We start from the raw sequence: 12,419 nt of genomic DNA on the forward strand, positions 1-12,419 counted from the left end.
CTATCCCGCTTACGGAAGAAAGTATTCACTATCCTCATATTATTCTGTTCCGCAAACTCGACTAATACCTCCCCCCTGCTATTCCTAGTGCCTATGCCATATTCCCCCACTGCCTTGTCTCCAGCCTGCTTCTTGCCTACCTTGGCATTAAAGTCGCCCATTAGTATAGTGTATTTGGTTTTCACTCTACCCATCGCCGATTCCACGTCTTCATAGAAGCATTCGACTTCCTGGTCATCATGACTGGATGTAGGGGCGTAGACCTGTACAATCTTCATTTTGTACCTCTTATTAAGTTTAACAACAAGACCTGCCACCCTCTCGTTAATGCTATAGAATTCCTGTATGTTACCAGCTATATTCTTATTAATCAGGAATCCGACTCCTAGTTCTCTTCTTTCCTCTAGGCCGCGGTAGCACAGGACGTGCCCGCTTTTTAGCACTGTATATGCTTCTTTTGGCCTCCTAACTTCACTGAGCCCTATTATATCCCATTTACTGCCCTCTAATTCCTCCAATAGCACTGCTAGACTCGCCTCACTAGATAACGTTCTAGCGTTAAACGTTGCCAGGTTCATATTCCAATGGCGGCCTGTCCGGAGCCAGTGATTCTTAGCACCCTCTGCAGCGTCGCAGGTCTGACCGCCGCCGTGGTCAGTAGCTTCGCAGCTGCTGGGGACTGAGGGCCGGTGGCCAGGGTGGCCAATCCTGCTCTGGCGAGGGAGTGCGTTACCGGTTCTGGTCACCGGGATCAGGCCACACTCTAGGCCTGTTTGTGCAATTTTATCAACACGCGGATTTTTTTTTTTTTTTTTAATCCGGTGGAAAATTGCCGGCACCGGGATTCGAACCACGGACCTCTTGCACGCGAGGCGGGTGTTCTACCTCTACGCCACCGCTGCACCTTCGTTATTATGTAATTATTAATCGTTATTATGCATGCGTTTTCATGTCAGTTTAGATTCGCTGTCACGTGTCTGTTGTGGTGCCATCGTCGTTATGTCATCATGGTCGTACCATTGCCGTTATTTCAGCTCCTTCATCCGGTGCGTCATACCGTCGTCGTCGTCGTCCGATCGTCATTACGCTATTGCCGTCACGCTGCTGTCATTATGCCATCTACGTCATTTCAGAATATGATGTCATTCTCGTCATGCCGTCATCCTCACACCGTAATTGTTGTTCTATCGACATCGTTCCTTATTTGTTATTCCATCGTCGTTATGGCGTCGTCGTCTTACAGTGGTCATCATAACGTCAGGCTTATACGTGATGGGTGAAGTGACAGTCAGCGAAGTGGGCCGATACCAGAGACCGTGTATATAGGTCGCATGTAACCAAAGCAACGGGATGTCTCAGAATGACCACTAGACATTATAAATAACCGTGACTTTAGAAATACCCTGTGTTGCTTCATAGGTTGAATGCTAATCACGTTACCGTCGACAGTAGTCGTGAGATGGATTCTGCCGTAATGTTTTTAACGCGATAGCTTTAATGGCCCCGTGTCTGAGAAAATTCAGCGGCGACGTCCGGCGTCCAGAAAGAATTTCGAACCACGCATACCCAACCACTCTTCTATCAACAAAGTTGCGGATACATTGTCTTTCATTCTTGACAAAGTTATTCATCGGAATATTGAGAATGACAGCTCAGAAAGAAAAACACCGACAGCGCATACCTCTTGTGTTAGATCTTCTCAGACTAAAATATTAGAAGTGCGAAGCAATAACACGAGACTGGCTCACGGAAGAGGCCGCGTTTATACGAGAAAGCTCGCCTTCGCCGCCAGCGTTTGCCGGTGAACATTAGGCTTACCGAAGCTGCATTTGCCAGGAAGCAAAAAAAAAAAAGCAGCCAGGGATCTTTGGATGCTATCACGCTTTACTCTTAAAGGCAAAGCTTGAGCGTCCTCCAAGTTGTTTTGCCATTTCTGTGCGTTTTCACTCGCGAAGGTAGCTTTTACTGGGTTTGGTAGGTACTGTGATTAGTATGACTCTGCCGTGGTGCAGGTTGTTCCTAATGTTGGCAATATTCAGTAAGCAGTGAGTTTGCTGCATAGGAACGCCTGTACAGTGAGCTCACACAGGCGACGAGGATCAAAGTTATCGATAATTGCGAGAATGGTAGCATCACTAAAACAATTATATAATTAGATGGCTCTTTTTTTCTTTTTGAAACATTTTGTATGCGTGCAAGTGGAAACTTTGTAGGAAGAACCTTAACATTCAGGTCTGTTAGGCGTGGTGTCGGCAATGCATGATTTGCTCCTTTCAAAAGAGCATCATGTGCACCTTTGAACTCTATTCTTTCGGCACATGTATCCCCGCATAAACGGAACTTCACCGGGGCAATCGTTTCACATTGTTGTTCAGAACTGAAAAAGAAAACAATAGTTTGACCGCTCTCAGCAAAGAAAGTACTGTTTGTATGGTACAGGGAGAAGACTGTCCTCTTGGCCAGTGTATGGGCCTGAGGATTGGCATTTTGAACGGGCTGTGGCGCTACCGGATGGCGGACAACGAAGGTCACTAGATAGCACAGGAAAAAAGGTTTCTCCCTCTTTTAGAGGAATCAGTCATAGCACAAAAATGAAGCGTGTGTTTTAAGAATCAGTGGCATCCTCGTTGCACATTGACAATTACAATTCCATAAATATGCAGTCTTTTTATTAATTATTGTCTCGGTCGAAGGGGGAAGCAATGACAGCGACACCAAGAGCGCGACACCTGTGCCACTGCGCGCGTAAACAGCACTCTAGAGGCTACTGCGTGTCAGAGATAAATTAGGCGTGACAGTGAGTCTGTATGCGACAAAATTGCGTCGTTACCGCATGTCGGGTTTTTAGCGAGTGAAAACGCGACGCGTACCCAATGCCCGCGATGCCACCGATGCGAGAGCACCCGCACGAATGAAATGAAAACAGGGTGCGGACTCGCCGTGCATCTTCATGCCTGATCACGCTTTGTATTGTTGTGGTCGTGTAGCGGCTGCACTTCGTTCAAGGCAGCGTCATCGTCGCAGCAGCAGAGACGCAGTGGCTGGCGCTTCATGCGCTCGCGCTATGGTTCGCCGGCTCTCCACGCAGCTACTGACGCAGCCGTAAAAATGTAGTTTTCGTTTCGGCTTGGCGTACCTTCTCCATGCCCCGCTCCACCCAAGGCTCCGTAGTGTGGGGACCCGAACGTTTCCTCTGGGTTTTGTGGGACCATGTCGACCGAGCAGCCAACACAGCCCGCGAAGGGTCAACGCACTATCGACCCCACTGAAGTTGCCTTTGTCACCGTTCGACTGCCGGCGTTTTGGGAACAGAGCCCGGCAACATGGTTCTTCCAGGCAGACTCTAACTTTGCCGTGTGCGGCATTCGCGCCCAGCTGCATGCACAAGTACCACTTGGTCGCCTATGCGCTGTCCCCAGCTGCCATAGCCTAGGTTAACGATATCTGGTCTGCACCGCTTTCGGCAACGCAATATGACGATATCAAATGCTACAGCGCACGGCGCCGTCGTCACGCAGTAGTCTACAACAGTTATTCTCCACAGAAGAAACCAGAGATCATCGGCATGACATGACAAGAACTTTATTTGAGTCCTGAGGGACTGAGATCTTGGGGAGCTAAAACCGAAGGCTCCCGAAGATCAAGTCGGTGGCGCCACCCACGATGGGACCGGGAGATGAAGTTCCGCCGCAATGTCGTGGGCCCTCTGGACAGCCTGGAGTTGCATGTGGAGATTGCTGCTCTTGAGCGATTCCTGCCATTGTTCTTTCGTGATGGGTGGAGAGGCGTTAAGGGCTGGGCACAGCCAGAGCATGTGTTCAAAAGAGCATGAGTCATGACCACATTTGGGGCACGACTGTGAGTGGGCAGGATCTATCCTGTTAAGAGACCGAGGAGAGGGATACGAACGGGTTTGCAGAAGTCTGAGTGTGCTAGCCTGAGGTTTGTTCAATTTAGGGTGAGGGGGTGGAAATGTCCTCCTGCCCAGTCGATAATGGGAAACAATTTCATGGAAAGTACATAATGGATCTTTGTGGATGTTGACCTCGTTACGAGCCTGGCTACCCGCGACAGCGCGGTACGTGAAATCACGCGCTCTCCGGTGGGCCTGCTCGTTAGGATTACATCCAAGCGGGTTAACTGAGCTATCTAGATGGGCTGGGAACCACGAGATGTGGTATGTTTCGCTGCTCGCCCTAGTCTTTTGAAGTGCTTTAAGCAAAATACTGTTCGCCTGTTCCGATACGATAGCGGACGAGAAGGATCTCACCGCCGTGCGCGAGTCCGAGAAGATGATAGCGGGAACTTTTGAGCTGTGAAAAGCCAGAGCGATCGCCGCTTCCTCCGCCACATGGGCAAACTTCGTATAAACAGAGGCTGCATTGACCAGGTTGCCTGCCGCGTCTACCACCGAGACAGCGAACTTATCCCCACTGTCATATCTGGCAGCATCGACAAAGAGGGCATCTAGTTTCTTCTGATTTATCTTTTTAAGGATGGACTTGGCTCTCGCCAATCTCCTACCCTCGTTATGCACTGGGTGGATGTTTCGCGGAACGGGCTCAACCATGATGCGAGCTCTGGTTTCCCGGGTCAAGCTAACTTTGGTCGCCGGTTCATGTCTGGGTTGGATTCCTGCTTCTTCTAAAATCTTAATCCCTGGCTTAGTGGATGAAAGTCTCATTATCTGAGCCGCTGTGTGAGCTTCTATTAGCTCATCGATGGTGTTATGGAGTCCTAGCTCCAGCAGCTTCTCAGTGCTTGTGGACTGCGGAAGGCCGAGCACGGGCTTGAGGCCGGTTCTGATTAGGGAGTCGAGCTTGGCCTTTTCCGCTTTACCCCAATTAAGGTACGGTGCGATGTAGATAACATGACTCAAGAAGAATGCTTGATAGGCTCTGAGCAAATTGTCCTCTTTGAGACCGCCGCTTCGATTTGAGACGCGGGCTACAAGTCTTAGGACATTACTAGCCTGTCCAGTGAGCCTGTTGAGGGCCGTCGAGTTACAGCCCTTGGCATTAATGAGGATACCTAGAATTTTCACCGAGTCCATCCTCGGTATAGGATGCCCATTTTTAGCTCGAATTTCTATCAGCAGAGTTTCCAGAGGCGCAAGGTTTCTGACCCCCTGTCTGGACTGGCGGTATAACAATAGCTCTGATTTAGCGGGGGAGAGTTCAAGGCCCGTGTTTGAAAGAAAGTCTTCAGTAGCCTCCAACGCGCTCTGTAACGAGTGTTCGAGCATGGCTAGCGATCCGCCCGGTGCCCAGATCATGATATCATCCGCATAAATGGCGTGACCAACGTTTGGGATTGCAGCGAGGCGAGTGGAGAGCTTGTGCACGGCTATATTAAATAAGAGTGGGGACAGGACCGAGCCCTGCGGGGTGCCGCAGGTGCCTAGATCGTAGGGTCCTCCTGTGACCATGCCTAATCGGAGGTGTGCCTTGCGATCCGCGAGGAAAGATCTGGTGTAATCATGAAACCGCTGGCCCAGGTTGAGAGACGAAATCTCCGTCAGTATGTGTTTATGCGTGACCCTGTCGAAGGCCTTGGAGAGGTCCAGTGCGAGGATCCCTCTCACGTCGCGAGTAGGGTTATCAAAGATTGCTTTCTTAAGCAAAAGCATAGCGTCCTGTGTGGACAACGCCTGTCTAAAGCCAATTAGGTTGTGTCTAAAGAGCTCCTTGTTTTCAATATGTTCGGTTATCCTGTTATGTATCGCGTGCTCCGCAACCTTGGCGATGCATGATGTAAGGGATATAGGCCGCAGATTATTTATATGTGGGGGTTTTCCTGGTTTGGGTATGAGTACCACTTTTGCGGTACGCCATTCTATCGGGACCTGTCCACTTTTCCATACCTCATTTATTTTGGCCGTGACTATCTCGATTGCCCTATCATCTAAGTTCCTGAGAAGTTTGTTCGTGATTCCATCAGGTCCCGGGGCTGACCTGCCGTTTAGATTGAAGAGAACGTGTCTGATCTCTGACACGGTGAAAGGTTCGTCTAGATCAGGTGCCGAGAATCCCATGTAGTTCACACGCTCTACCGGGCGATCCGCATCTTTAGCGAGGGGGAGATAAGTATGAGCTAAGTTGTTGGCTAATTCGATGTCGGTGAGACCGATTGCAATTTGCTTCTTAATGAGCCTATCCGTTGCAAGGTTAAGGGTGACCTTAGACTGTTTATCGTTGAGAAGACTTTTCAATAAGCTCCATTTGCTACCTCTTCGCATACGCCCGTCCGTTTCGGTACACGTCTCATCCCATTGCTGCCGCGCGAGCTGGGCCGAATAGGTTTCAATCTCCTTGTTAAGAAGCGCGATTTTGGATCTTAGTCTACGATTAAGCTTTTGGGTCTTCCACCTTGCTGAGAGGGCGTGTTTGGCTTCCAGAAGGTGAGCGAGTCTCGAGTCCATTTTAGGAACTTCAAGATCCGTGATGATTTCTTTGGTTGCTTAGCCTTCAACGCTGCAGAGCTCGGCTTAATACTCGTCACAGACCCAAGGCTCCCCACCAGATCCGGTAATTCGGTCAGTCGAGATACGACCCCCGATCTCACCTTCCTCCGAGGTATCGAAGGCACGTGGGACAACCTCCAGGAGGGGCTAGGCAGTGACCATTACATACTTGAAATTCTGTTGCGTGTCAAACCCAGACCACCCGCGAGATACGAGTATGTGGACTGGGACCTCTTTCGAAAAATCAGAAATGACACAGTCCCGCCAGACGAGACGTATGCAGATCTGCTAGAGATCATCGGCAGTCGCAACATTTTCGGCCCTTGCGTTCGTTGGTGGGCCTGAGTGCGGCTAACACAGATTTCTACGCCAGTTCCTGCAGAGCCTGCCAAAGGACGTACAGATGGTCGTTACCGCTGATGGTAGCGTCAGCCTGCCCAACCTTGTTTGTTTGGCCGACAAGGCGACGAATGTTATTGCATCATGAATCTCGGCTCTCACCTCCGTTCAACACCCAGTTCCTCCTACATGCGAGGAACCAGTCATCGTCGAGCTCCTCCGCCACTCCGTTGTCGCTTGACAGCCTCTGCGACCGCCTTGAGCGCACTGTCTGCGTCGCAGAACATCGGTGCGGTTTGCCTTTTCAGAATCGTCGACGGCGCAGGAGCATGTCTCGCTGCACACCTGCCTCCCGTGCACGCTCTCCTACTCCACCCGGAGTGTGCTGGTGCCATAGCTGTTTCGGAGAGAGAGAGAGAGAGAGAGAGAATAAACTTTATTCAAGAACCCCGGTCCAGGTTCGCCCGCTTTGTTCTAGTTGTCTGCCAAGCCGAGCGTCGTGATGAGCTCGATCATGGCACATACGTAGTAGGAGGAGGAGTCCGCCAGCCACTCCTCAAGTGTCGTAGGTGTACGGGTGGGTGCGAGTTTGGCAAGGCTAGCCTGAATAGCGAGACGGCCCGCCGGACAATCCCACAGAATGTGAGCATTATCCGGGAAGCCGCCACATGCCATGCAAGCAGGTTTACCAGGCAAACCTTGTATGTAGTGTTGGAAATGTGGGGACAAGAGAGAGTGCGTCTGTGCACGCCTCCATAGTACCGTCTCTCTTCGCTTCATGTGTGTGTCCGCTTGTGGATACTTCATGGAGTTGTTTAATAAATCTTCAAGTTTTTCGCGCCTTTCCGCCCGCGCGAAGGCATATCGCTCATTCAGACTCAGTGGGTCCGGCCACCACAGGAGAGGGCCCGGGAGATTTGCGCGGGATGTTTCGGAGGGATGGGCGCCACTGTCTGCGCGTCCACTCGTGGCACGGGAACGGTCCGTCCTACCTCCAGACGCGGTGAGTGCTCCGGCCCAAAGTGCAAGTGGCCTGTTCTACCTCTGCGAGCGTGCCACAGGACAGCAGTTCCTGGTCGACCCGCGCGTTGAAGTCACTATCGTCCCAGAGCAGCGCACGGATCGTAAATAGCCACCAACTTCTTACCTTCAGGTGGTAAATGGCACAAGAATTCCTACCTACACACAGCGATCGCTCGTCCTGAAGTTGAGATTACGCCGAGCTTTCCGTTGGGTATTTCTTGTTGCCGACATCCGCCGTGCAATCATCGGAGCCATGACCTCGTGGTTAATGTCAAGCGTCGACAATTTCTCGACAGTGTGACTCATATGTCATGTGATGTTCCGGCGACGAAGAAAAAGAAGACTGAAGAGACAAGAACAAGAAGGGGGAAGAAGAGAGGGAAGTGGTCACGACAGCTCCCTGTAAATAAAGGAGTGTATCGAAACGCGTACTTAATATTTGGCGCAGCCAACAGGATCCGGCCATATAGCTTCAATAAGGTATGGTACGGTTTTTTGCACTCTTCACTTTACATAAATGGCACTTCCCTTTGCGTCAGCTTAGTGAGGCATCGTGTCTTTCTAGTGCAATCCCTAATGAACGCATGGAAACGACCGGCGATTCCAAGGAAACACGGAGTGTGTGTATGTCATATGGCCTGAGGAGCTTCTTAATCCTTTGTACAAAGTCCTCTTTTGTTGTTTTAGCTTTACCGCCAAAAACTCTTCCTAAAAAGACAACATTCGTCTGAAAAATTCACTCTAGGTCTTGTTAATTTTCAACTTTGACTTGCTGAGGGCATCTAACACGCATGAAAGGTGTTTTTCATGTCCTTCTCTTGTACGTGAGTATACGATGATGTCATCAATGTATACGTTACAATACTTTCCCAGGAACTCATCAAGAATGCCATTGATAATTTCTGAAACTAAGCTCCAGAATTCTTCCAACCGAATGGTAAGTGGTTGTACTCGTACACATCGAAAGGCGTTAAAAAAAGCAGTGTACTGCTTGTAATCTTCTTGCAGTGGCACCTGCCTGTATCTTTTACAGAGGACGATGCGAGAGAAAAAATTTGATCCTCCAGTTTCATTGAAGGTCTCGTATATTCGGGACATGGGAAAAGGAAACAAATCGGTCTGTCCATTTATCTGCCGGTAATCTGTGCAAACGCGAAATGAGCCATCGTCTTTCGGTACTGTGGGGGATGGTGACGCGAAGGTGGATGCTGAAGGCCTTGTAATACCCGCATTTAACATTTGGTCAACTTCATCCCTTAGCCTGATCTTCTTCTTGTACAGCTTTTTATGCACTACTGTGACGTCAAGAAGCTTAAACGGTACCTCGAGTACATCTGCTGGTGATGGGTATGTCTCAACACAAATAAGTTCGGAAAAATTTGTAAGTATCTCCCCAGCATTTCTAATTCTTCGATGTGAATTTTCAATTCCACACAACTTAGGCTTAAATGATCCGTCGATTGTCACTTTGTCTCTCCAAGAAATATTCATCTTGAATCGCTTCATATCAGGTCTGGGTAAAACAAACACGTAGTCAACACCCTGCATGACAAGGGCATCTACTTTCAGGTCATGTCCACCAAATCCAACATCTACTTCTCTCCAGTGTTGCAACCTTCTTGTTTTTCCATCATAGCTTTGAACACTAACTATTTCTCCTTCATAAACCTTGCTCGGTTGGACAAGTTCCTGATTCACCAGGCATACGTATGCTGCAGTACCAGCCAGGGAGTCCACACATTTTCCATTTACCATCATCTTAACAAATACAAGATTTCGTTTCAAAAGGTATACATTTTCTATCTTTTCACTATGGTCGGTCTCGGTATTGAAATTTTCTACCGTTTCGCCATGTGCGTCAATACTCAGTCGTAGAGTACTATGCCTTTCGATGGGACCATCAATCAGACAATCGCTGGACACATTCTTAAAGGAAGCAAGTAAATCATCCGTGGAGGTTGGATGGCGTAGATGAACCTCTCGTTGCCATTCGTTAGGCATGTTTTGAATTATCAGCGGAAGGATTTCAGGGTACAGTAAACTAGAGTCGGCGATGTTAGGTAATCATCTATTCTCGAAAAAATAATCTATGACTGTCCTTTCTCTGTGTCAGAAACCTATTGCCTCGTCCCAACTTTCAACCGCAGTTCGCTCAAAAGCGAAAAAAAAACTATCTTTCCATTTGTGCCATGAATCACGGCATTGGCTTGCGATTCACATGTCCCACCATTTTCTGGCATTGGCAGGTACAAAACGGAGCATGTCATACACTTTCTCATCTAATGACGTCCAGTGGTTTTGCGCACATGCGGACTCAGAAAATTTTAGTCACAAGTTGGCTGCATTGGACACCCCATCGAAACTATCAGGCCTAATCTGTTCTCTATGTGGTTTCTGTGCTCTTAGTGAGTCGCAAACTGCTTCCAGAATCAGTCGCTGTTGCTCATACTGCGTTGTCTGCTGCTGCAATAGCGCTTGCGACAAGGTATTATTTTGTGCTCAGTCTCGGGTATCCCTGAATGTCCTGGAAACATAATCTCAAATTCAGACATAGAAGCATCGGTGCCTACCGCACCTTTCCCGACGAGGGCCGCTTCGCTCAGTTGACTCTTCTCAGTGATGATGCGAAGCAGTTCCGATGAAGTTGCTGATTCCTGAAGCACTGGGTCTTCGCCATCTAGGTGGTATGTCCTCATGGTCGCCTGTCCATCTGTTCTTTGCAACGTTGCTCCAAGCCACATGACCAGCTGCGCCAAATATAAAGTACGAGTTAAAATACACTAATTTATTTACAGGAATCCATCTTGACTACTTGCTTCTCTTCTTCCCCCCCCTCCTTTTCTTGTCTTTTCGGTCTTCTTCTTCTTCATATGTGAGTCGCAGGCATCGCCTCTACTCATGGGCCTGTCATTGCACGACTGACCACTGTCCCCGACTGACCTGTCGCCGCTCTGCTTCGTCAATTCCTGAGCCTCACTAGACCACCAGATTGGACGCAACCTGCGCAACACGATGTACGCCACCATACGATAACAAGCGGCCCCCCGCGCATTTGTGTCTACGTCGCCTGGCGCCTGAAAAACTAAAAACCGCGTGAGCGGAGTTCGAGCACATGCCCGTGACATCGCGCGATCTAGTTCCTGCGACTGGGCGTCACCACGACATATGGTCTCTAAGGAAATTGGGGACTAGAGACCTTGCGGGGACTACCATGCACTAAAAAGAACAACAGTTCCAAAAACAGTTCCCCATTTTGCGATGAATGCACAGCATGCTGTGATCCAGGGGCAAGGCATAGCTGTGTTCTTGAGATGCAGTGATCAACCCCCGCCGCTTCACCGTTGCAACTCAAAGCATCGTAAACTAGCATCATGGCTTAGCATTAGAAAATGAACAATAAATTGGAAATTCTTTTATCGCCGCAACGAAGAGCTTATATAGCTTTTTCGTACAAAGCATACTTCGCGGAAAAAGCTTTGATGCTGGAGGACTGGTGTGAGTTTTCTAACATTGTGCCTTTGAGTCCTATGACAGGGTGGACAGCAGTGGTATCGGGGTTCTGACTGTAGCCGAGATTAAAAATATGGCCCCTGTTAAAGTTAACTCAGTACTTCCCGTGTTTCTCTGTCTTCGCAGCCTATGTTCATGTACTTGAGCACTCTGGCTGCGCACGGACAGTCAGTCAACCTGACGACAGATGCGCCGGAGAAGAACCTTGCGAAGTTCCCATACATTGGTGACAGAAACAGGACACTGTTTGCGGGTGAGTAACAACGCCAGGTAGGCGACGACAGAAACATTTGCGGTGTGATTCAGTCTTGCTCTTGTGTGGCACTCTAATATTAAGAGAAATTCACGTAGCCTTGATGATATGAAGACAACCTTGGAAAACAGGCCGAACAGGGCTAGCGCTGAGTGCGAACTAAACTGTATAGGAAAAAGCAGAAATTCGTTGAAATTTCCATCAGTTACGTTTCTCAACCCTTGCAAGCGATTGTTCTACCTAGCAGCATTATGTATACAGGACACAACGCTGGTCATATCAGTTATTTTATTGGTTGCTTGTCCGGGGAAGAAACAGCTCGAGAACGCGGAATGCAGCTTAAGGTTACAGTGGTGTCTTGTATGTTCACGCTGTTTTCCTGTATTTGTGCAGTTTCTTGACTATTATAGGTCCCCAGTTATTTCACATGTGCGCCTTGTTACGTTAGAATTCGCTCTTAGTAAAAGTAAAAATTTGACTCGACATACCTGCACTGCGAAAGTCGGTGCCCAGCGAAGCTGTTGTAAAACTACCACTACAACTTCTGAGGGCGGTATGTGATGCGTTACTAATGGTTCGGATGCTTGTTTCCAGCTTGTTCTTTAGTGAAACATATGCTTTTCTGTGCGCTGTATTGGTAATTTCACTTAATGTATGCAACGTTCGCTTCACATTTCTGAGTGCTTTGTAGCCTTTGCCTTACGGTGGTACGAGTCATTGCATTTTTGTTTGCTTAAGGAGATATGAGCGATTGCTGGTGATGATAGGTGCTTGTTTTAGAGTGCAGCTCTGTGGCGCCCGTTCACGCGCTTCGCGTCGCCCTTGGCCTCA

At 48.8% G+C, this 12,419-nt stretch overlaps 1 protein-coding gene across 1 annotated transcript in view; it reads left to right on the forward strand.

Moving 5' to 3' along the window:
* The first annotated feature begins 3,210 nt into the window (after positions 1-3,210).
* The window catches only part of LOC126539705 (arylsulfatase B-like), a 48,546-nt gene continuing 39,337 nt past the window's right edge, over positions 3,211-12,419 (forward strand). Inside the window, exons 1-2 of the mRNA XM_072286235.1 lie at positions 3,211-3,387; positions 11,462-11,588. Of these exons, the coding sequence (XP_072142336.1) occupies positions 3,211-3,387; positions 11,462-11,588 (304 nt within the window). The remainder of the gene's footprint in view (positions 3,388-11,461; positions 11,589-12,419) is intronic.

This window comes from Dermacentor andersoni, chromosome 2, assembly GCF_023375885.2.
Source record: "Dermacentor andersoni chromosome 2, qqDerAnde1_hic_scaffold, whole genome shotgun sequence".
Taxonomy (NCBI): Eukaryota; Metazoa; Arthropoda; class Arachnida; order Ixodida; family Ixodidae; genus Dermacentor; species Dermacentor andersoni.